A 24397-nucleotide genomic window follows, 5' to 3' on the forward strand; every position below is an offset into this window, starting at 1 on the left:
TCTCACTCCACCGGGCACATCCCAACGTTTGCCATGCCCCATCTTCTGGTCTCAGCCCCTTCCTTGGCAGGTGCAGCCCCCTAAGTAAGTGGGAAACACTGCAAAGCCCAAGTCCTGTGAGGGCCAGAGAAATAAAGGTACCTCAGTGTGACCTGCATGTCGCTTGTGTGATAGCTCTGTGGTATCTGCCATGACCAGGGCCCAACTAGGGCCCTCGCCTTGTAGCTCCGTGGCCTATGGAGGAACCAGCAGAGGCCCCCCACCCGCCCCTTTGTCACAGAGGCTCTCCCAGGGGCACCCCCCTCTGGGGCTCCCTCATGGAGCAGCAGGCCTGGGTAAGCCCCAAGGCACTAGGACCACATCTAGTCTGCTCTGGGAGGCTGGAGGCAGGGGCAGGCAGCCATGAGTCTGCTCCTGTCAGAACAGCGGAGCCTCATGGGTCATGCGGCAGCTGGGGCGAAGGGCATAGAACAGTAGGAAGAGTCTGGGGGAGAGAGTCCCCAGGTAGAGAAGCACCAAGCCCACCCCTAGGAGCATCTCCGAGCCAAGGGGTGGGGGTGTCCAGCACCTAACATAGCTGAATCTGTGATACACCCTGAAGGGAGGGATTGGGGGATCCACCCCACCCACGGTGGGCCTGGCCCGCAGGGACACATGGTGCCAGAGAGGCAGGGCCATCAGTGCCACCCCATCTTTGATGCTGACCCCACATGATGGTGCAAGGGAAAGAGCAATGCAGGCACAAAGTTAAGGGCTGCAGAAGTAGTGGTTTATTGACCAGGCCAGCTTCCCCAGCCTGGTGACTGCCTGCCTGTGGGGCTCAAGGGGGGTGGGCTAGATGAACCCTGGCAGAAACTGGTCCTCCGGGTCCAAGGTCATGGGGCCTGGCAGAGATGGGGGTCGTGCCCACTTGTTCAGAGGCAGTTCCTGACAGTTCCCAGTGGCTCTGGCAGGCATCAGACACAGTCTGAGTGCCCACATCCTGAGCAGGGGCCAGAGGGGCACTGAGGCCCCACTTCCAGCAGGTCTCGGGCATAAAAAGGTGAATCCACGTGAGGCTGGGGTTGGGCTGTAGCTGTGCGCCAGCCTAGGGGCCACCCAGAGCCCCACAAGGCAAGGGCTGGAGGCCAAGTCTGAAGGTGGATGACGATGGTAGCCCGCGAACACTAGGCTGGACGGTGGAAAAGGCTGCCTGTGCGGAGCCTCCGCTTGAGCTCCTGCCACAGCAGCTGTCGCTCCCGCCAGGCGCCCTTCACAACGCCACTGTTCTCCAGGGCACGGCGGGACAGGTAGGGCAGCACCTCCATCACAGGGCCATAGGGCACATACTTGTACACGGGAAAGCCTGCCTGACCTGTACACAGGCAGAAGCAGTGAGTCCCAGCCCTGGACACCCCCACCCCTGCTCCCCAGGGAGGCCTCACTCACCTAGTGGGAAGCTAATCTGGTCACACATGCCCAGTAGCTGTCCAAAGTACACCTGGCAATCGGCAGGGTACAAGCCCAGCTCCTCCATCCTATAGACAGACAGTGGGGCAGGTGAACCCCGCACCGCCCCTTCTCCCTGACTGCCACTCCCAGATCCTCAAGCATACACTTTAGCCTCCATCCCCTGCGGTATGGGCAGGGGTGTAGGCTCTGTGCTGCCCAAACCAGGCCTCTGCCCTGTTTCCCACCTTAGCCTATGGCTACCAAGTTCCGTCCTCCCCCTTCCCCTGTGTTCTCTCTCCCTTCCGTCTTGTCTGTCCCGACCTCTGTTCTGGTGCCCTGACCCAGCAAGGCAAGCCTGCCCCAAGGTGTGCCCTGGGGAGGCTCTCAGAGGCCCTCCCCTGCCCCATTTTGAGCCCCTCTGCTTCATTGCCACACCCTCAGTCCCTCCACCCGACTGGGTCTCTTGTCCTCCCCTTGCCGGCTGCTCTGTCCCATAGAGCAGCACCAGCCACTGGTGACCACGGAGTCTTTAGAAGTCGGCTGGCCTAAACAGATGGACTGCAAATAGCACACACACATGGAATTTTGAAACTCTGGAAAAAATGTATTCTTTTTCTGAAATGCTGAATACAGGTAATATTTTGGGTATGCTGGGCCAGGTGAAAGGTATTATTGAAATTAACTATCTTTTTTGTGTAGGAGAACATTTAGATTAGATGAAACTCACGTTTCTATTAGCGCCGCTCAGATGTTGGGGTGGGTGGCCCCCAACTCTGTCCAGCATCATCTGTCCTCACACCTCCCCTCATAGGATCTTACAAAAATTCCCAGGGTTTGAAATGTCTACTTGCTGAGGATTTCCACATTTTTTACCTCCAGCTTCCTGTATCCACGTGTCCAGACTCAACCTATCTGCACCAGCGCTCTGGAACCTGCCCTCATCCTTCCGCCTCCTTCCAGGGGCACGTTCAGCCTGGGTTCTCCTCACACGCACCCAGGCTGTTGGCCAGGAGCGCGCTCCCCTGGCATGAGGGTCCTCACACAAGCCCTTTTCCTCCTTCCCTCAGAGTCCGGCTCCAGAGTGAGGGCCACCCAGTCTAACGCAGGCCACAATCTCTACCGTGTTGCCCTGGTCTCTGGTTTAGGTATCTTTGGGCCCCCCTGGACCACAAACCCTGTTAGAGCAGGGCTGCCTCCTGACAACTGGCGGCAGGGACATGCCGGTGCCTCCCGCAGGCATGGCTGCTGACCTGCCTCCGCACCCTCTGCCCTGTGACTGCAGCTCCCCCCCAGCAGATGGGGGCTCTCCACTTGCCATCTAGGCTGGGCCTCCTGACTTCCTCTGGCCAACAGGACAATAGCAAATGTGATGTGGGCAGAGGCTTGCCCTCTCCGGGGCTTCTGGAAGCCTGAGACCACCATGAGGCAAAGCCTGGCCTGGCCTATTGGAAACTGGACATGTGATGCAGTCCCCTTTGCTGACACAGACCCAGTCGGGTGGAGGGACTGAGGATGTGCCAATGAAAAGCCATTTAGGTCCAGTCAGGCCTCAGCTGACCGCAGATGCAAGACAGACCGCAGGCAAGGCCAGCAAAAGCAGCCCCCAGTTGAGCCCAGCCCACCCTGCTGGCCCACGGGATACACTGCTGTTCAGGCCTCTGAGTTTGGGGTTGGTTTGCCACTTGGCCAAAGCTGACCCAAGCTGTTCAGACTGAGATCCCCGATGTGGCATCAGAGACCTATACCGCTTCCTCGGGGAGGGCCAGCCCAAGCTGCTGTGGGCTCCAGAGAACCATGGACTGTAGGGGGCTGAGCCTTCTCCACGACAGTGGTATTTGTGGAGCCTGGCACGGGCCCAGGGGGCCATGAGAGAGGAGAGCGTGCTCAGATGGCACTCTGGATGGGGGGAAGCCATGTCCAGGGCAGCAGGCTGGTGAAAACAGACATGTTGTGGGTGGGAAGATTCAGAAGACAGGAGGCAGGAAAGCCCTTCTGAGGACAGGCTACACCTCTCAGAGTCCCACTGTCCTCTGTGTAGCTGGTGTCTGAGTGGACTACCTGTGATCCCTGCGTTAAATGTGAGTGGCCAACCAGAGCCGGCTGAGCTCGTAACTGAAACCTAAGAGAGCGCCACCTTCCATACCGCTGACCCACACAGGGGCCTGCCACTGTGCAGGGGTGCAGGTTCCCAAGTGCTGGGCCAGGGGTCCGGGAGTCTCTTGATGTACCTCGTCTAGTGGAGGACCCTGGTGCCCGAGGGTTCAAGCTTTGATCAAGTTTCCATCACAGAGTAATATTTTTAAGTCTAAGGGGAAAACAGGTTTTAAGATTTACAACTCAATCAGGTGTTTGTTTTAAAAGTCAAGCTAAATCTATTTTTTTTTTCTTTTTGCGCTGAGCGCAAAAGGTGCCCCTGGCCCTCTGACATCCAATGACAAGGATGGGGCATCTGAGGCAGGAAATGAGCGCCTGGGAAGTCCCTAGGGATGGAGAGAAGGCGGAACAGTCCTGTCCAGCTGGGACTCCACTCGGCCCCCCCACCCATCCCACAGAAGCAGTCAGACCGGACCCTGGCAGGGACTCTTGGGAGGGAGCCTCGTCACAGTGGGTGTGGAGTGACCAGTCAGCTCATCAGGCAGCGCCCCGAAGCTGCCCAGCCTGGCCGTTCCTTCATCCCTCCTTCCCAGAGCCCAGCTCAGCCACAAGCCTTGGGTGCCCTGCTCTGCTCCCGGGAAAGGCTGGGGCCGGCAGGGCCACTGCCGCCATGCTTTGTGTGGGGCCTCCAGCCCAGGAAGGTGCCGACTGGGGCTAGAAACACCCCCTCCACCCCCCGCCCCGTGTGGTGCTGCCTGGGTGAAGATGGAAAACACAAAAACGTGGTAATGACATTGGAATATTTTAAGAATTTACTTCACCTTATTCCTATATCTGACTTGTATGGATCCTACCAAACTTTTGCTCCACAGGACAGGCATTTAAAGAGAAAACAGACTATATTAAATTCCAAATGCAGTTTCAAGCGTTGAGAGATTATTTATAAACGACGTGACATGCCGGAGGACCCCTGAGGGGCGCTGATGACACATAACATATTTGTGCGTTTCAGTAAGCACAAAGTTCCGTAAGCGTGTAATTTCACCTAAGGAAATTTAGTTTTTGAATTTGCAACTTTAGTAAGTCAGGTATTAACTTTAAAAACGAAAGTAACTACAAATAACCTTTTTGCTCCTGCAGTGCCAATGCCCAGCCGGGCCTGGGAGGCGGGGGGGCCTGCAGGACACTAAAGCTGCCCTCCAGCTCCCTGCAGACATTACCCTGCGAATACCACCGCGCCTGGCAGGTCACTCCGCACAGGCTTCCACAGCACTCATCCCGAGCCCCTCCCCCACCGGGGAGCACCGCACAGCTGGGGGGGCGGGGTGCCTACCTGCGCAGCGTGAAGCGAATTGTGTCCTCATTGTGGGAGGCCACCATTACTTTGGCCTTGGTGTTGTGCCTCAGCTCCTCCAGGACATAGTTGAGGCACCTGGGGGGAGTGCCACATAAGCCCCAACCTGCAGGGGCCACAGGCAGGCCCAGGGCCATCCAGCGAGCCCACTCCTCCCAAGCATGGCCACAGCAGTAGGACCACGGCTGCACTTGACATTCCTCAGCACCTCGCAGGTAAGAAAGAAAACATGAGCAGCACCCAGGGCTAGACATTCGACAGGGGACTAGCTGGGGCACGGTGCCCCCGGCACCCGTGACACGTACACCTTCGCTTCTGGGAAGGGGTCCACAAGGAAATCAAAGGCCTGGCGGGAGTGGGGGGCCTCCCCCGCACACGGTGTGAAGGTGCTACCATCTGGCAGCAAAGGTGCATGTCCTGGACCCAGCATTTCGGCTGCTAGGAATGTGCCACAACTGTGTCCCTGCCCGTGAGAACACGGGGACAAGGTGTGCTACGGGTCACTTGCGTCATGACGGGGATGGGCATGCTGCTAGCTGCTGGGTTGACACCGGGGGCCCGCACACCGACACGGGAGGATCCAGACGGGTGTTACATGGAAAAGCAAGAGCACGGGGCTGAATACACAATACCAAAGCTGACGCGGGTACACACATGGTATACTCAGAAGCTCTGGCAAAGTAGCAGGGTACTGCCGGGGAGAAAGCAGGAGCCAGGCAGACGCCAGGGGTCTGACCTCCTAGAGAAAAAGCACAGGTTCCGCCTGTCCCTGCTGCATGACAATGTCAGCAAGATAAACAGACCAAAAGCAGATGCAGAACAGCTGATGACCCCGGTGTGTAATATGAAAAGCAAATGGGCTGTATACAAGTCAGGAGGGCCACTCGGGGCATCTCCCTTGTCCTAAGTGTCAACAAGAGCTGGCTGGGGGGCCTGGGCCAGTTTGGTTTTATTCGGTAGGCTTTTCCGTCCTAAAAATGCACCTTAATAGTTTTTGGAAAGGGTAGAACAGCAGAGAGGATTCAAAAAATAAACAGTAAGTTAAAAGCAGAGGAGATAATCAGTTCTGGCCTCAAGTGTAAGTCTCACTCCTGCTCCCCCTTCAGATGGGCGTCTTGTGGGGTCAGTGCCAGCACCCCGGCCCTGTTTTCTCATTCCCTGCCCAGGAAGCCATGAGGCCCTGGGGGCCAAGGAGGGCTGGCGCACCTGTGGTACATGGCATTGGTGGCCTCATACGTAGGGTTAATGGGGTCCTCATAGCCAATCTCTGCGGCGCGGGTACGTTCCTGGGCCATATATGCACCCCGCACCAGCTTGGCCCCAAAGCACCAGCCCTCGCGGCGAGCCAGCTCCACGTCCAGGGTGACGTTGTCATAGGCGTCCTGTGGGACCGGGGCCAAAAGTTGATGATGACCAGGATGAGGCCCCCTCCAGCCTGTGTCCCCTGAGGCCCAGGTGCTCCCAGGGTATAGTCACCGTGGGACACCAGAGCCAGCAGCAGCCACCTGACCTGCGGGTGCTTAGGGGAGCTGGGAGACAAGTAGGGGTGAGGACGGCCCCTTGACCTCTTGTCTCTTAGAAATGGGGATTCTTCTGTGTAGCCTGGGACAACGCTGTTGGGGGACAGACGAGGTGCCAGAAGCCATGGTGCACTCCAGAGTCTCCCTGGGCTGACACGGAGGCAGGGGTGCTGCATGCTATGGGTACCTGCCTGGGCCCCTTTCCCCGCCCCACCCCCCCCCAGCCCCCGGAGCCTCGACACCCATCCCACACCAGTTTTCCAAATACCTGCCTGGTCCCAGAGCAGCCCAGCCCAGGTTCGTGCTCAGCAATCCCACCCTGAAGCACCCCGGACTCCCTGAGGTACATGCAAAATCCTGAGCAAGTCTTTTTGTGGGGAGGGAACCAGAAGCTGCCAGTCCCGTGAACCATCTGATCCGAAGGGACCCAAACTAAAAAAATGGCAGGAAAAACCAGTGACGCATGAGGCCATCAAAATGTGGGGATTAAGGCACACGAAGCAGACTGTAAAAAGGGCCCTTCACCTTCCTCCTACCCCTTCTACACCCCGTCTGGGATCTGAGGCCCAGAGAAGGGGCCGGTACAGAGCTGGGGACAGGGCCCTGGGCCTTTCTTCCTGCTCAGAGTCAGTCATGCTCAGGTAGAGGCCCCTCCCCAACACCAGCACGGGACTTAAGACGCAGGGCATCCGCTCACCCGAGGGCCGGAAGGGAGACAGCAGGCGGGGACGGTACCTTGAGGTAGCACTGGTACGTGTTGAAGATGAGTGGCTTCCCCGTGTTGAACTTGCGCTGCATCTCCAGGGTCAGGCGGCTGATGGCCGGCTGGAAGTAGGTCTGCTCGGCGTCCACCATCAGCCGCACGCCCATCTCGGCGGCTTTCTAAGAGGTGCAGGGGTGGGACAGAGGGTTTGACTGGGGTCAGGTGAGACATGTGGCCCCCTCTCTGGGCACGTCGGAGGGTCCTCGACCTTGGCCAGGATGTCCATCCTTTGCAGCATCCTCGTCATCTGCAGCTCTTCCTCCTCAGTGAACCGTGACAGCAGAGGCTCCAGCTGTCCTGTCTGGGGCAGCACGCGGTCAGGCCGCAGCAGGGCTCTAAGCCCCCACCTCTCAAAGCCGCCACGTCCCCTGCCCAAGGGCACCCTCCTCCCCTCCGTGTGCAGGGCCTACCAATACCCAGTGCATGTCCCCAGGACCCGCAAGGCCACCTCATCCCCACCCCTTCCCCGTTTTTTAGCAAAGATCCAGTGCCCTGCCCTGAGGCCACCTGGTGACACAGCACCCCAGAACCTCGCTGCCAGCCAGCACCCTCTGACTCACAGGGCTAGCTGCTCCAGGTCAGGCCTGCACCCAAGGTATCTGCTCCCACAGCCTCCCAGGACCCTGGAAGGGGATCCCCCTTCTGCCCCCATGCAACGGTAAGGAAGTAACCCTTGACCCATCCAATCACCCGGAAGGGTTCAGCCCCTAGCAAGGAGAGGGCTTAGAGGGAGAATGGCAGTCGCAGGCAGACAGGGACAGCCTGCAGGAGACTGACAACACAGCAGCGGGGACAGAGGCGCCATCCCCAGGTGGTGGCCTTCGGGGAGCCAGCAGGTCAGCAGCAGGTACCTATCCTGGAGGCCCATAGGGCACTGGGCTCTCTGCTAGCACCACATGCCCGCTAACACCGCCCAGGGCACTCCCGGTGGGGCCTGGAGCATGCCCCTCTGTTGGCCCTCAGAGTCTCAGTTTGGGGGCTGGGCCCTTGGCCAGCTGGGCCTGGGTGCTTGTGGGAGGCACTGTTTGCGGGATGTTTTCCCAAGGTGCTTCTGCTGCTTTACATCCAGCTTGAGGGGTGGTTTCAAACAGAGAGCAAAGTCCTGGCACCTCCCACAGGCAGGACGGGCAGGGAAGGGGGCTCTCATTCCCTGGTGAGAATGAGAACACAGGTTGGCCTAGTGACTTGCTTTTCACACACACACAACCGGGCACAAGTGACGCCATGGAACATCTGAGGTGAGGCTGGAAAAGGTGACCATGCTTCCGCCCGGCTCTCGGGGGACACTCACCCTGGGAGCCCAGCCCCTGCATGGCAAGGAAGCCCTGCCCCACACACAGCCAGCATCCACCGCTGGCCGTGGGAGTGGGGCCCCTCCACAATAACCCCAGCTCCCACCACCCTCTGAGAACAACTGCAAGGGAAACCCTGAGCTAGAACCACTAGAACTGGTCAGTCCAGAACTGCAATGCAGGACAACAGGATTACTGCCGTTTCAGGCCACTGAGGTCTGGGACGACCCAGCATGCAAGGATAGAGGACGTGGGTCTCTGTCCCCCTCTGTGGGGCACTCAGGGACCTGTCCTCTTCCTCTGGACCACAGGGGTGTTGTGTGGCCAGGAAGGACACTGGTCTCAGCCAGCTGTGTCCCCGGCCGCTGCCCCAGGGTGAGGGACAGGGAGCATTTCCCTTAGCCTCACACCCCGATGCGACATGGGTGAGGGGTGGTCACCTGCATGTTAGGGACCACCAGGTGCTTGGAGAGCTCGGTCCTGCTGTCAATGAGGCTGCTCCAGTCCAGCAGGTCCAGGGTGCTGTGGGAGAAGCTGCATCAGCACAGGGGCACTAGGATCTGTCAGGGCGCCCAGTCCCCAAACCAGTCCATGCCTTAAAAGAGCACCCCAAGCCCAACCCCCACAAAACCCGCCACAGTGTTCAGTTTTAAAAGACAGATAAAATGTTAACATTGTCCTCTGTTTACAAAATGGAAACCAAAACCAGAACATTCTTGCACTGGGGTGGCAGCAGCTACACCAAGGTCACCATGGGCCATGTCAGGCTTGCGAAAGAGCCAAACCCAAACATGGGAGACCAGAAAGGAGGCAGACCCTGCATGTAAGGGGGACCGCTGCTACCCCCCGCCCAGGGGCCCTGGGGATCTCAGTCCCAGCTTCCAGACCCCTCAGGAAGAGGTGTGGGCCCCTGTAGGATCTCAGCTGCCCTGTCCCTCAGCCTGCCTGCCATGTGGGCCCCAGGGAGGGCTGAGTGTGGCACCCTTACTCTAGGACCCAAATAATTCTGTGAGCAGCCCTGCTGGTTTCAGGGGTGCCCCTACGCAGCTATAGTCTGGACTAGCTCTGGGCTAGCTGCGGCCCCGGCCCCGTGGACTCCAGGCCCGCAACTCCTGCTGTGTCTCAGGGCAGAGGTCCCTCAGCACTGTCACCCCAGGCCCATGCTCTCCAGGAGGGCAACCAGGACTGGGAGAAGCCATTGGGGCTCTGCTGGAACCATGGCTGAATCAGGGCAGACACTTCAGAACTCCCAGCTTGGGGGCTACTCTTACCCAGACACGCCCAGGGTCTCCGCAGTAAACCAGTTCTCAATCTCCGTCCTGGAGGCGATGCCCATCTTTGCCACATTTTCCTTGAGAAGTAAGAAGCTGCCAGTCCCATGACCTGCCCCAGCCCTGGTCGCTAACATTCCCTGCCCCCCCCCCCAATATCTGTGCTGTTTTGACTTTATTACACCATTAGTACGAACAGGATACGGCTCTGGTTTGTGTTTCTGCCTCACAGACGGCTCTATACCTACCCGTCCCTGATGCCCCTCCCTGGACCCAAAGCTCTGCAGTACTCTGCCACCTGCAGGGCAAACCCTGCTCCTCGAACCCTCGCCCCCAGCAAGTCCTTCCCAGCAGACCCCAGCTGCTGCTGCGTGGGGGGGTGGAGGGACTACAGGCCTCTGGGAACCCACCGCAAACACTACCTGGCCAGGACTCCTCCCCAAGCCCCCACAGTACCCACCCACTCATACCCACCGGGCAAGGCTTCACACCTGTAGCACAGCCACCTCCAGCTTCGTATCCATGGCAGCCAGACCAGCCTTCCCTTGCTCTGCAGCCATTTGGTGGAAGAATCGTCTCCACTTGGTCAGCACATCTGAGAACTGCAGCTGCAAGTGCAGGCCTGAGCCACCCTCTCTGGCACACACCCAGTTTCCCGCCCCCAGGACCCCTGCAGAGCCCCTGGGCCCCCTCCCAGTTCCCTGTGTGCCCGGCTCCCAGCACCAACGTACCAGCACAGGAGCTTTCCCTTAATGCTCACAGCACCCCAAGTTCTCACAAACTCTGTACATGGAAGGTTCTGGCACTTACCAGAAACTGAGGTCTCCCCAGTGCAGTGAGCTTGATGGCTGAGAAGCCATCATCACTGGCTCCGCCTGTCAGAAGCCACAGGAAGAACCATTAGGGCTCCCGAGGGGGACGAGGACCAGGAGCCTGTGCCCAGAATCTGTGCCACCCAGGAGTTAGACACATCTCACCAGACATGTGATGGACTGTGAGTGGCTGGCATGGCCCCTCTTCCTACCAATTACCTACAGCGACACAGTCCTGGGTCTCCCTTCCAGATGGGCCCCAAGACCACCACGGAGTGGCACCAGCAGATCTCTCCTCCCTTCCCCACCCGGCCCTAGCATGGCACTGCGCTTCCTGGACAGGCCTTCCGCTCCCCAGCATGCCTGCCTTACTCTCCCTGGAAGCAGCCCTAGTGGCAGCTCGGCTATCTCAGGCTGAGGTGGATGCCACCAGGGGCCCCTGCCAGCCACCCAGCCCCCCCACCCCCCCCTGCCCTTGAACAAGAGGGGAGAGCCCACCAAGGAGCCACATATCCTGGGCTGGCTGGCTAACCTCTTATGGGCAGGACAATGTTCCTACTGAGCCCATAAATACACATGTGCACCCCACCTCGGAGGCAGGAACAGGCAACTTGGCAGGGTTTATTAGCCACGTGGATCCAGGAAGCCGGTGGGCAAAGGAGCCGGCCCATTCTGTCCCTGCCCCATGTCCTCTCCCATGCCACCAGCACCCCAGGCTGCCCATGGTGGGGGGGGGAGGGGGCGGGCAGGGGAAGGGTTCACAGAACACAGAAACACCCAGCAGAACAGAGGGTGGAACACAGCAGGTGCTCAACCACACTCGCCTCTCTCCTCCCTTCCAGAAACCCACGACCCGTCTTCACTTCCGTGACCTTCGCTTCTGGCAGAGCAGGCACAGAGGCAAGGAGGCGGCCCTGCTCTGGACCCACATGGCCAAGTCTCTGCCTGACCACTGGCATCTCCCCAGCACTGCTCTCAGAAGGCTGCTTCCGAGCACCACTCACTCCCACCCCTCCCAGTGTGCAGAAGGTAGAGCCCACGAATGGAAGGGTTGCGGGGCCACGCAGTGGGGCTGTGCTGTGGCTGGGGAGGCCCCCCCCCCCCGACTCGCCTCCTTTGGTGAGCGCTCCACCCAGAGGCCAGGTGTGGAGGAGTTCTCCATGGCACCAGCTCCTGGAACAGCGAAGCCATTGCCAAACCCAAGTGCCACGTGTGGCTAGGCTCAAGCCCCTGACCTGGATGGAAGGCTGCTCAGCCCACTGACATCTGGGCACTGGTATCCGGGAAGAGGCAGGAGGCGCTGGGCTCCTTGGGCAGGGCTGGACTCAGGCATGACCCCCGGTATGACCTGAGCCCAGCCGATGGGCTTCCCCAGTGTCACCCACAGTCATCCTCATGACTGTCCGGGCCACCTGGAGAGAAGCCCCAGGCGAGTGCTCCAGCCTGGCCTCGCTTTCACCCATCAGCATCTCCACACGTAGGTGTCGGCCCTCCCTGACAGGTGCACAGCCAGCAAAGTGCGGGGCCCCACCTGCAGCCTCAATGCAGCGCAAGAATGTCTCCATGTGGCTGTCACACTTGGCTTCATTGGCATAGAAGTAGGTTCGGGCACTGATGACACCATCCCTGCGGTCTCCAAAGGCCCGGTGGGCCTGGTACTGCTTCTCCCTCTTACTCGTACCTGGAGGGGCAGGTACACGGCCTGAGCACAGAGAGGCTGTGTGCTGTGCTCTGGCTCCCACCCAGCTCTGGGCAAACACAGGGCTTCCCCGGCATCCGGCAAGGCCTGCTGATGGCCCACAGCCCCCTGCCCTCGGCACTGGCTCCTTGGCGGCCACGGCCTCCCTGCACTGTGTTGCCCACCACTCCCGGCTCCTACACTCACTGTTCCTTCTCCCTGGCTGAGCCCTAGTCACATGGCAAACCCGGCCACAGGGTTTGCCGCTGAGGGCCAAGGGGGCCAGGACCCCCGGGGGCATCCCGAGGGTGGGGGCAGACTTGGAGCAATGGCCTGGGCGCACACAGGGAGGAGCCGTGGCCCCAAGTCTCGCCTGTGCCCTTGAACCAAGGTCTCCCGAGGAGGGGTTGGGGGTGAGGGAGGGGACAGGCTGAGAGAGTATTTGTTCCTGAACAGCCTTCTCTTACTCACCACTGCCCTCCCTCTCTACAGCGGACGTACAGGACCTGTGAGAGGGAAGAAGAGGGTGAGGGTCGGTCACGCCACCTCAGGGTGCAAGTGACAAGCATGGGTTCCCTTTGAGCAGGCAGAGGTGAGAGGAAGCCAGAGGCTGAGCCCTGAACCTGACCTGACAAGGAGGGCTCTGTAGAAGGGCAGGTAAGAGTGACTCATGTGCCCCACCTCTCTCCTCACCCACCCACCCCAGGCCTGCAGGGTCACCTCCCCTGAGCTGGGTGGGGCAGCAGCCTCACAGACCGGCCTGGCCCACAGGCTCTACACCCTGGAGAAGCCTCAGGTTCCCTACAGGTAGGTGAGGAGTGAGTAAAACTAGCGGACAGCCCAAGGCACGGAATAGGTGCTTGAAGAAAGCTAGCTATGGGGGCATTCCCTTCTGAAGGAAAGACAGAGCCTCGGGGCCAGTCAGGGCTGATAAGGAATGGACCGGGCAACAGCCAGTGTACAAAACTCCCGAAGTTGCTCTGCTCTATGCACCCCCTACATCCAGGCCCCTCCAACTGCCAGGAGCCCCAGGCCGGGCTCTGGGCTCCTGCCGAGGCGCACGGCTGGCCCCACCTTCAGCCACTGCCTGCCAGCCCCCTGCCTCCTTCTTGCCCCTTCGGTGTGTCTTCCAAGCAACAGCCAGAATTTTTCTTTTAAAACCAAGTCCTCCCATCATACCCGAATAACACCCCCAGTCCTCATGAGGACAGGAAAGTGAGGCCAGCCTGAGACCATGGTTGCTTCTGCCCCCACTCAGGCTCAGCCCAGCCACCCTGGCCTTGCACTTGAGACAGAGGTAGAGGTAACTGCACCTGCAGTGGTCTCAAGCCGAGGCAGAGGGCCAAGGCAGCTTTTGACCTCCCTGCTCCTACAGCAAGTCAGGGGCCGCTGGCCACCCTCCAGGGAGCCCTCCCTTGGGACCCTGGCTCTTGTGTGACCCCAGGGCCCATATCTGGCAACTCTGAGCCAGGATGCCCAGGTCAGGACCCAGGAGTCCCAGTAGCTGGGCCAGCCCACAGAGCCTGGGGGCTCCACATCCTGCTTACACAGCCCACAAGGCCCCAGCCTGGGGACAGGGGCCACTTCAGGGCAACTCGACACGTGTGCTTGATATACAAAAGAGGGTAAGGTGTCACCGTGTGACAGTATCTGACTCTGTAACATGAGGGAGGGGTCGGCCCCACGCAACAACATCCCCACTGGGAACAAGGAGCCCCTGTAAGACCAGCCCCAGGCTGTGACCCAGGTACAACCAGGCAAAAGCACGACTCGGGCCCCACCATCTACACTGAGGCATGGGTCTGTCAGCAAGGATGGTGGCTGCTGGGGACTCGGGCCCGCTTTGGAACCACACAGCCCATGGCTCAGAGAAACAGGAGTATTCCTCTCCAAGGTTCCTGCCTTTTAGGCAGGCCGCATTCCGTTCACATGGGAAACCATTATCGAAAAGGCCCCCAGTGGCCCAGCACCATGTAAGGTTCCTGCTCAACACTTCCACAGCGGGCCTACCCACCGTCCAAGCCCCAGCCAGGCTCCAAAGGCACAGGGGAGCACGGGCCACTCGCTTCCTCACTGCCAGCAGGCCCAGCACTGGAAAGCAGAGACTGCAGCTGTCTCCATCGGTGAGGTCCCTGACCGGACGGCAAGTCCTTTAGCAATGACGGAGCAGAGGAACCGGGCTGGCGGCACTGCCGTGTGGTCAGGGCACAGAGGCCTGTCTCCGGGCAGACAGCACCAGCAAGGATCAGGGTCACACTCCCAACCAGGCCCGGCGGGTGGGTCATGAGAAGACCAAGATGGCAGCGGCCAGGCGCAGTGGAGGGGAGGAGGGTCATGTCACCAGTGGGGAGAGGAAGTACCCTGGGCACACACACACACACTTGCAAAGCCCAGGATGTGGAAGAGGGAAGAGAGTGCGCCCAGGGGCGGAGGGCAGAGGAAGGGGAACACTGGAACACCAGAGGCCCAGGGGAGAGGCAGCAGGAAGGCCCCAACCATCCCCTTGGCCGCCTCCAAGCTCAGCTCGCTGCACTGGGGGACTTGTTGGCTGGCTGCCTTTTAGCAAAAAGTAGAAAGTGAGGAGAGCCCTCACTGGCTCTCTCCTGGGGAAATGCAGGTGGCAAGAGGGAGTGATGTGCAGAGAAGTCCAATGGAGCTCATGCCCATCTGCACACCTACCTCCAGGCAGCACCCAAGTCCTCTGCTCACTTTGCACCACCAGTCCCAGAAGAGCTGCCACCCTGGGGCTCTACCTCCAGCCAGCCCTGGGTCTGCATAGCCAAGACAGACACACCTGCCATCCACACTGTCCCTGGGTGTCCTCATCACAGCCAGTCGTCAGGAGATACCCTAGCCCCTTATCCCCACAGCTCTCAGCCTGCTGGGGAGATCCTGTGGGGCTCCTCTCCTAGAGCCAGGGCCCCAGCCTCTGCCTTCTACCAGGTGTTCTGGGAAACACCATCCCACCCCAGCCCTAGATGGCTACACTCTCCCTCCAGCACCTACAATCTCCCACCTCCTGCTTCCTACCCCAGGGAACCCTTCCTGGGCCCCCTACTCAGACCCTTGGGAGGCCTGCTGGGCATCCTGTGCATTCAGACAACCTCCATCCTTTCTGTGCCTCACATGGTTATGCCCAGGGCAGGCCCGGCACCACCTGTACCCTCCCTCCCCCAACTCCTGTGGCCTTAATTTGGGGTAGTGGCCTCTGTATCACTCCCCAGAGCAGGGTCTATTGGCCTCATGACAAGATTAGCGAGACAGACCTCTGCCCCCCGGCCCCCAGGACACAGAAGCAGTTCTCTGCATGGGGGCTATGTGGATGCGGGCTGCATGGTTTGGAGCCACTCCTGACCAAGAACACCCAGTAAGCCAAGCAGGCAATTTGACAGTATAGATGTTCTGCCCCCTCAGCCCAGGCCTCTCCAAAGGCACTGGGCCACCTGGCAGCAGAGCCAGGCATGAGTCTTTGACACCTGCCACTGACACTGGATGGTGGTCACCATGTTAGGATGGGAGGGACCAACACTCACGTCCCAAAGCCCACCAAGCAGGGCTCCTTACAGCATCGGGGGCGCAAACATCAGGGTGGCCCTGGGGCACAGGCGCCTTGGCTTCACGACAGGGCAAGTCCGGCCCACCTCCCAATGCTCCCCCTGCAGAAGAGGCAGGAAGCCAGCCAGATCACCCTGGGAAGGGAGTCTTCCTACCAGAGGAAGAAAATGCCATTGTGAAACCACTCAGCCCTCAACGGAGAAACACAGCAGGGACACAGAGCTCATTAGTCATTCAACAGGCAGCCCCACTGAAGAAGCCCCACGAGGAATACACAGAGGGGTGCCAAACTGGAGAACCCCGCCTTTAAGACAGCAAATGGCTAGGCAGGGGCTGGGTTCCCCAGGCCAATCCGCTGCCGCTGTTGCTGCTTGGCTTGGACATTCCGTTCCCAGGGCAGGAGCCTCATGTGATGCCTTTCTCCTTCCTCCCCTCCTCTCTTGTCCCCAGGCCAGAGCAATCACCCCAGCCTGAGACAGGACAGGTTACTCAGCAGGCTTGTCCCAAGCCTCACGTGGTCAGGCACAGCTGCCGTCAGAACTAAGGGTCCCAAAGGCACGCAAAGGCCTGACATGGAGGGGTGCAGGTACCAGCATAAGAACCGGGCATTTTGCAAAGAAAGGGCTGGTCTTGCCTGGGTCTCCTGTGCAGCCACCTCCCCAGGAAAGCAAAGGGTGGCCTCGTTCTCTAATTTTGTTCTGTGGCCCAGAAGGGTGGGTCAGGGAGGTACCCATCTGTCCCTAGGCTCACTGCCCAGAGAACAGGTCCTGCAGCAAGTTGGTGACCTCCGGAGGAGGCCCTAGGCCAGCCTGCCACACTGCTCCTGGCTGCCATTCCCTTCTGGGACCCCTGGCTAGGCACCAGGCCTAGCAGGCTCCACACTCACCAGGCAGAGCCCCCCTGCTGATTAGAAAACCCTCCCAGGAGGGGCACCTGGGTGGCTCAGTTGGTTAAGCACCTACCTTCGGCTCAGGTCATGATCTCAGGGTCCTGGGATCGAGCCCCACATTGGGCTCCCTGCGCAGCGGGGAGTCTTGTTTCTCCCTCTCCTTCTGTGCTCCCCCCCTTCCCCGGCTCATGCTCTCTTTCTCTAATAAATAAATAAAGCCTTTAAAAAGGCGGCAGGGGGGCGCCTGGGTGGCTCAGTTGGTTAAGCACCTGCCTTCGGCTCAGGTCATGGTCCCAGGGTCCTGGGATCAAGCCCCGCATCAGGCTCCCTGCTCAGCAGGAAGCCTGCTTCTCCCTCTCCCACTCCCCCTGCTTGTGTTCCCTCTCTTGCTGTGTCTCTCTCTGTCAAATAAATTAATTAATTTAAAAATAAAAATACATTAAAAAAGAAGAGAAACAAAAATTTAGAAAATTAAACGAAATTTTAAAAAACAAAAAAAGAAAGAAAAGAAAACCCTCCCAGGAGCTAGGCAAGGGTTAGGCAGTGGGCCCCTGTCCAGCAGGTTAGCAATCCCTCTGAAGAGATGCTTTAGCACATCAGGAAGCCACAGCACCTCAAACACCAGGGTCAGCAAACATCTTTCGTAAATGCTCGGGTAGCATCTATCTTCAGCCTTGTGGGCCATATGGCACCTGCCACAGCTACTCAACTCTGCCCCTCTAGGGCAAAAGTGATTTGAATTTCATATACTTTTCACATGTCACAAAATATTATTCTTGTTTTGTTTCAACCATTTAAAAAAAGTATCAGCCAATCTCAGTTTGCAAACCATGCAAAACTAGGCAGGTGGGCCACACTGGGCTGTGGACTGTAGTTTACCGTCCCCAATCCCTGCCCCTCCTCCAGCCTTGTGCACACAAGGCCTTTTGTGAAAGCCCAGAGCCGTCATTCTCACAGAATAAAACTGCAAGAACCCCAGGCAGAACCCAGGAGGGTCGCTGGTAAGCAGGCTGACCAAGCGCTCCTAGCCTTGGGGGGCCTCCTCCCAGCCCAGCCCCAGCTGGCCCCAAGACGCTCTGAGGTGGCAACCAGATGCCCAGGTGGGCCTTACTCCATCTCCTTGCGCTCAGCCTCCTCGGGGCTCAGGTCCTCCTCCACCCCGTAGTCCAGGATGGAGCCCACTCCGAATGCCCTGTTGTGCCGGATCAGGGGCCGGATGGACTCCTGGTCCTCGCCGGCCACAAACTGCCCGTAGAAGGTCATCTTCATCAGCTTTTCGAACAGCCTTTGCCCCAGAAGTCTCCTGGTGAGATGGAGCAGCTGAAAGGCAGAAGGAAGGGGCTGTCCTGGCTGCCCGGCCTCCCGTCCCCAGCAGGACACCCTTGTTCCCCTGCCCCCTTCGCTCCAACCATAAAGCCTTGACACACTCTCCCCAGGGCCAAACTTGACTCCTGGCCGTGGTTTAACAGTGGACACCACCGGCAGCAGCTTGCTTCTCAGCCTGTAGCTACTGTCAATCCACTCCTCATGAAGGGCAGAGATCCCAGTGCCCGCCCCCCCGCCCCCGCCAACAGCCACTCACCTCCCTGCCCTGCACACTCACAGGTGACCCCAGCGGCACACAGTGGGTGCCCGACCATCACTCGATGGATAAAGAAATGAAAAGCAGGTCTCTCTGGGAATAGCAGCAGGTGTGTTCACCATAACATTCTCTGTGTCCACACCTCAGTGGGTTATGCCGCCTAGGAGGAGGATTTGGTATAACTTTCTAGCAGGCGAGCACCCAGATTTCTCAATGTTTTGTTCACTGCTTATTCCAAGTCCCTCAAACAGTGCCTGGCAAGGGGCCGGCCCTCCAGTGGCTGCTGAGCAGATGAACACATGCTAAATTCAGAAGGAGTCTAACTTAAGCTGGAGCAAGCCTTAGGCTAACAATAAGCCAAGTGAGCATCTACAGAGTCTGTCAGATGAGAGCCCATTGTGGGACCAGTGGGGACTCAGTACTGTCATCCAGGGCCACAGCAGACCCACAGCTCGAGTGGATATGTCCCGGAGGAAGACAGCTGCCCATAAACCACTCAGCTTTCTCCTCCAATCACATTTTGCCACATCCCCAATTTCTGCCATCATTCATTCCAAGTCCTGAGCCACTGCTTTGTGCCCAGTACAATTCTAGGCTAAACAAAACTGATAAGGAGCTTACATCCTAGCAGGGGAGAGAGCAAGGCACCTCCACAAAGTGATTCAGAACAGGGGTGAGGGAGTGATGGGTGGGAGATGTTTGCTAACTTAGATCCGGGGGGGAGGTGGCTTGCCAAGTCATGGAGGTGGCACGGAGTCCCTGCAGTGCGACAGTCAGGGCAGGAAGGAATGAGGACAGTGGTCCCCTGAGGCTAGAAGGGAGGGCTGCTGGGAGGGCACATCTGCCACCTGTCTGGGAATTCCTGTGTGTCCACTGTCCCGCACACTTAGCTCCAAGACAGAAAAAGCCTGAGGTCTGTCAAACCCAATGGATAAGGGCCCCTTTTGTGAGGAACATCTCTTGGGATCAGGGCTGCAGGGAACAATCTCTAGTCTAAGCAGAAGTATGAGCAAATCAAACACCTTCATCCCCAAACCAATCCTGAGCAGCCCCACACTGGCCGGAAGGGAGACATAAGGGAGACATACCTAGACTCACAGGTTGGTGCTTGATGAGGGTGCCGCGGGGCATCCAGAGGACAAGGGTCTCCGGGCCATCCCCTCTGCCTTGCCACAGCCTCTCTGCAACACCTGGCTTCACTGCATCTCATTGTTTTTATAAAGAGGATGAGAAACGGAAAATGGAAGCCCGATGAGGGAGAACGGGGCAGGCTGCCTTGGCCCCACACAGCCAGGGCCAGCAGATTCTGGTCAGGGGATCCGTGGGCCAGAGCGGCCTTGCCAGAGAAAACACCAGGTCTTGATTAGATCAGAGATCACCCCAGTGGTAGGTGGGGCAGAATCGGACACCTAAAAACCATCATCTGGCTCTGGAAAACCCCTGACATCCAACGGGTCAGCTCTGAGAACTGTCAGGAACCACTGCGTGTGGAAAGGGGCCAGCCATCTACTCTCGGGCCAGCAAATTTTCCTGCCCAGGGCCACATGGTAAATAACGTTGGCTGTACGGGCCACGCGGTCACAGTCGTAACTACTCAACCCTGCACGTGAAGCACAGAAGTAGCCACAGTCAATGTTAATCAAAGAAACAGGAGCAAGGCAGATGTGGAATTTGGCCCAGGGGAGCCCTGGGCTGGTAACCTCCCACACAGCCTGCACTTCGCACTGACCAGCTCCCCAAGGGGAGGCGGGGCTCAGAGGGAAGGGCAGGCAAGGCCACCCGGGTCACTGAGCTGGTCACTCACCCTCTCACTCTGGCAAAAGGAAGCCAGCCCATCAGAGAGGGCTATGGAAGCACATGGGGCAGGGCTGGCAATTCTAAAGCTAACTCCAGAGCAAAGCCACCCCTTGAAAAATATCCTGGCGTCAGGTGTATCCCTGGGTAGCACGGCCTAAGATGAAGGCAGCCCCCACTCTTCTCCAGGTGGGGGCATCCTTCGTGGGTTTAGAAACTTGCCCCACGAACACATGTACTTGTTTTCACTGTAAAAGACTCAAACAGATGTGTACAGAGCAAGGAGGGGTAAAGCCAGTTCTCTCTCCTCCCTGTCCCCCAAGGCCACCATCACCATCCATCCTCTCCCCTTCCTCTTCTGTTAGCCCCTTCTGCACTGGCCGACACCCAAGCACAGAGCCTCTGTCATGGAAGACCTGAGTTTTCTAAACCCTTATCTTCTGTCAAGGAAGGGACCCTACTGGGTCCCAAACCAATGCAGCAGCTCAAACAGGGTTCCTTCAGGCTGACACTCCCTGGGAACAGATTTGAGGATCCCCAACTGCCCCTGCAAGTGCTGCACAGACCCGCACTGCTCAGCAGGAGGACTTTCCACCCCAGGCCAGAGGACAAGGTAAGTACTGGTTCTGGTGAGCAGCCCACAACCCTGCAGCCAGGCCTCTGCCCCATTTCCCCATTTCCTCCAGTGCCACGCACCGCGGCCACTGACACCAGTATGACCACTAGCAATGTTGTGGTGGAAAAGGTCCCACAGGGGGCACACAGAGCACCGTTAGTAGGCTCTCCAAAGGCGTCCTCAGGGCACAGGTAGGACAGGAGGGAAGGCTGGGAGGAGCCTCCACCCACAGTGGTCCCTGCACTCCAGCACTCGCTGGCACTTGGACAGTGGTCACCCACAGTACCCGATCGTCTCCAGCTCTGCTGGCTTCTCCTCTGGCTTCGATCCCAATGAAGACAGCTCGGTGCTGAGATGGGAGAAATACGGCCTGGCTGGCTCCAAGCCTTCACTCCCTCCCTTCCAGCCACACGGCGGTAGGCGGGGCTCCTGCACCACTCCTGCCCCAGACACCCCAGTCCCACCCAGCAGTCCCATCATGCCCCAACTGCAGGAGCCAGGTCCCTGTCCTTGCCCTTCACAGAGACCTCAGGGCCAGCCATTCCCTCCCCTAGTCGTTCTCGCCCCCCCGCCCCCAGCTGCCTCCTCCCTCCTGACCACTGCACCTCCAGACCTTGCTGCTCCTTTCAGGCTGCCCCTCAGACGTTGGTGCTCCCCAAAGGGTTCTCATCACCTTCACCCCCCACCAGGTTCCTGGACCCCTGAGTGTCACTTTCCATCCTCCTCTCCAGTTGGCCTGGGCACTCCACAGCCACAAATTTGCCACAGAGCATCCACGTCTATCACAAACACAGATGGCTTCCCAGAAGCCTCCACATCTCCAGTTCGGCCCCTTCCTCCTCTGCATTCCCCTCCCACTGTCAGTCCCAGGCTGCATCTGAGTAAAACTTCTGGAGACCCAGTCCAACACTCCACTGGCCTCACAGATCCCTCAGACCCCTCCAGACTCTGACTCTGTGGCCTGTACCCTCACCTCCCACCCACCGTGGTTTTACCTTCACCTAAGCCTAAAGTGTGGCTTGGTGCTCTTCTTTGGTCCAGCCTCCCCAGCCTCCTTCAGGGGCCAAGGAAGGCAGTACCATACACTCAGCACAGTCTCACTTGAGAATTCGCCACCACCCACATGAAGAGCCTTCCAGACCCTTAGCACCAAGAACTGCACCCTTGCAAACTGTTCCCAGGATCACCTTGAAAAACTGTCTTTTCCATACGTCCAGGCTGACAGTGGCTGAGACGGTGCTTTTTACTTCCCCAAAGCACTCACACTTTTCACAAGTTACTCTACTGAAGTAATAAAAGTAGTTCAAGTAGCTTCCCATTTTCCCCAACACTGAGCAGAACGGCTCTGTCTAGTCACATCTTCTGAGAACTCTGAGTTCCCAGGCCATGAGTCCTTCAATACCACTAAGACTTCCGTTTGGGCAACATGGAAGACACTCCATTTCAATTTCAGGTGGCAACTTTGCATTACTGCAAGCAGCACATAGCTTAAAAATTCAGAAACTGGTCTTTGTTTTTAGTTAGTAGTAACTGGGATACAGGAAAATTCACGAGGCCCAAAAGGGAATACAGGAAACACCTCCCTTCCTGACTTCACGGCTACCAGCGATGCTCAAGGGGCTCCCGCTCTACAGTAAAATTTCATGAAGGTTCCCGGGAACACACAGAGGACCCGGCGCGTGGCCCTGCTTGCGCGCCGCGATGCGCACCTACCCACCTGCCCGCCCACCCACCTGCCCACCCGCGCACCTGCTCGTGGTGCGCCAGCAGCGCGGGAGAGGCGCACAGGCGCAGCACCAGCAAGCTGCGCACCAGTTCCCAGCTGCGCCGGCTGCGGTACGCCTCTTGAGTGTTGCCGAAGTCCACGACGGGCACCGGCGGCCGCGCGGCCTCGGCGGCCCCACATCCTGGCACGGCCTCCCGGCCTGTGGCAGTCTGCTCCCGAGCCGCCGGCGCGGTGGACAGCGGGGCGAAGCGGAGAGTGCCGGTGCACAACACAGAAACGATGCGCCTCAGAGCCATGGCGGGGCGTCCGCACGCTCGGCCGCTGCTTAACTACTCCCCTCCGGCCCCGCCCCTCCCCGCCCCGCCCGCTCCGCCCCGCGCTCAGCCGCGCCTTCTCCTGGGAGACTCTTCCGGTCCTAGGCGCGCGCCCGTATCCTGAGCCTCGCCCTCTCTCCGGTAGACCCCGCCCCACGCCTTCAGCCACGCCTTCTCGTGAGGAGGCTCCGCCCCGCGCCTCGCGCCGCGTCTTCCAGAGAAGTCCCCGCCTCGGCCCCCGGGCCCGCGCCTTCGGTTGGAGAAACCGCGCTCTGCACCCTGAGCCGCGCCCTCTCCTTGGGAGGCCCCGCCCCGTCCTAGGATCCGAGCCTCCTTGCTGGGGAAAGCCCGCCCCGCGCTCCGAGTCGCGCCCACTCCTAGTGAGGCCCCGCCCTGCCCCAGGCCCCCAGGTCCCCAGCCCCCACCTAGGGAAACCGCGCCCCGCGCCCCCCGCGGCTCCGTCTCTTCAGGGGGCCTCGCCCTGCCCCGCCTTAGGACCGTTGCCCTCCGCTGGGGAGGCCCCCGCCCCGCGCTCCAAGCCGCGCCCTCTCCAAGGCGGCCGGACCCCTGCGAATTCCCGAATGGAGCGCGTTCTGCGGCCGCCTCGGCCACACAGCGGCGCCAAGCGCGCCTGAAACCCTCTTTCTCAGCCTGTGGCCACATCCCCGAAAGAGACCCTGTCGCCTTGGCTGCTTATCCCTGGCTCCATCTTTCCCCTAGGAGACCCCGCGCCTCCCGGGACCGGGTACGCCACTAGGCGTGCGATTTCCCCCTGGGTTTCCCAGGTGTCCCTAGGCTGGCCCTGTGGGTCCGGAGCCTGCGCGTCAGCGCCATCGCGCACCTGCACACCCGGGCTCCTCCGCTGAGGCGGGGAGGGTGTAGAAGTCAGCAAGGCGGGAAGGCGGTGCCGCTTCTGTACAGGGGCGTTTGGGAAGCCGTCCTTCCTCATTCCTAGGCCTACGGCGCGAGCGTGGGAAGAAGGCTCCTTAGGGGCTTGCCTAGTCCTGTTCTCTCCGTCTTCCCAGTGCCACCTCCCACCCAACGCCCAGGCACGGACCTCCAAGTTCCCCTTGGAACCCCTGCAGCCCCCACGGTTCCTACCTGGATCCTCCTTCAGTGCTGCTGCTGTTGGGGCTGACAGCAAAGCGCTTTGCCACCTCCCTCAGGCCTCCCTTCACACCTAAAAGCCTTCCCACTCTCTGCCCCTCTGCCTCCGATGCCCGTCCTCCCAACATCGTGGGTGACCTGCCAACGGAGTTCCAGATATCATCTCCTGGGAGCGACCTGCCTTGACTGCCAACCTTAGCACCCTCTTCCCTATCGCTCACCCCTTGGCCCCTCCTACATCTCATCAGGATATTCGGGCACCCCCACAGGTGCTGGGTCTGACTGTGGGTGGCAGCCTCGCTCAGCCTCACTCACCTGGTTCGCCTGGCTCCCTATGTGCTTCATGCATTTTGGTGCTTTGGATGCCCTGTTCAGGACATACCCATTCGGCACTGTTGACTTTTGGGGCTGAATAATTCTTTGTTGTGGGGTGGCTTTGTGCATTGCAAGATATTTATCAGCCTCCTTGACCTCTACCCACCTGATGACTGTAGCATCCTTCCCGCCAGACCTTACTAATGTTCCCTGGGGGTCACCATCACCACTGCTCTAGGTTGAGGGAGGCTATCCGAGGCAGTCATGGTTTTTCTGCCCCGCTC

General features: G+C 59.3%; 1 protein-coding gene across 2 annotated transcripts; it reads right to left on the bottom strand.

Moving 5' to 3' along the window:
• Nucleotides 1-747: 747 nt before the first annotated feature.
• PRODH (proline dehydrogenase 1) lies at nucleotides 748-22694 on the bottom strand. Of its 2 annotated transcripts, XM_028094784.2 has the most exons (14): nucleotides 22401-22694; nucleotides 17771-17979; nucleotides 12687-12721; nucleotides 12069-12218; nucleotides 10536-10600; nucleotides 10217-10333; nucleotides 9726-9805; nucleotides 8895-8976; nucleotides 7371-7463; nucleotides 7135-7281; nucleotides 6086-6261; nucleotides 4859-4957; nucleotides 1429-1517; nucleotides 748-1354 (listed from the first exon to the last, which is right to left on the bottom strand). In XM_028094784.2, exons 1-14 carry the CDS (start codon nucleotides 22671-22673, stop codon nucleotides 1167-1169), a joined length of 1803 nt encoding a protein of 600 aa, XP_027950585.1. In that variant the 5' UTR covers nucleotides 22674-22694; the 3' UTR covers nucleotides 748-1166. The 2 variants fall into 2 exon arrangements, with proteins under 2 accessions (XP_027950585.1, XP_087875777.1); XM_088019651.1 differs by lacking the exon at nucleotides 7371-7463.
• Between the last annotated feature and the right edge of the window lie 1703 nt (nucleotides 22695-24397).

The sequence above is a fragment of the Eumetopias jubatus genome, unplaced genomic scaffold (assembly GCF_037043125.1).
Source record: "Eumetopias jubatus isolate StellerSeaLion01/CBP00866 unplaced genomic scaffold, mEumJub1_p1.0 scaffold_16, whole genome shotgun sequence".
Classification (NCBI taxonomy): Eukaryota; Metazoa; Chordata; class Mammalia; order Carnivora; family Otariidae; genus Eumetopias; species Eumetopias jubatus.

Coding starts and splice junctions, on each gene's coding strand:
- PRODH (XM_028094784.2), bottom strand. CDS start 22,673: ATGGCTCTGAGGCGCATCGTTTCTGTGTTGTGCACCGGCACTCTCCGC. Junction 17,980..22,400: donor TGCTGGCGCACCACGAGCAG/GTGCGCGGGTGG, acceptor TCTGCCTTTCAG/CTGCTCCATCTCACCAGGAG. Junction 7,464..8,894: donor TGGTGGTCCCTAACATGCAG/GTGACCACCCCT, acceptor GTGCTGCCCCAG/ACAGGACAGCTGGAGCCTCT.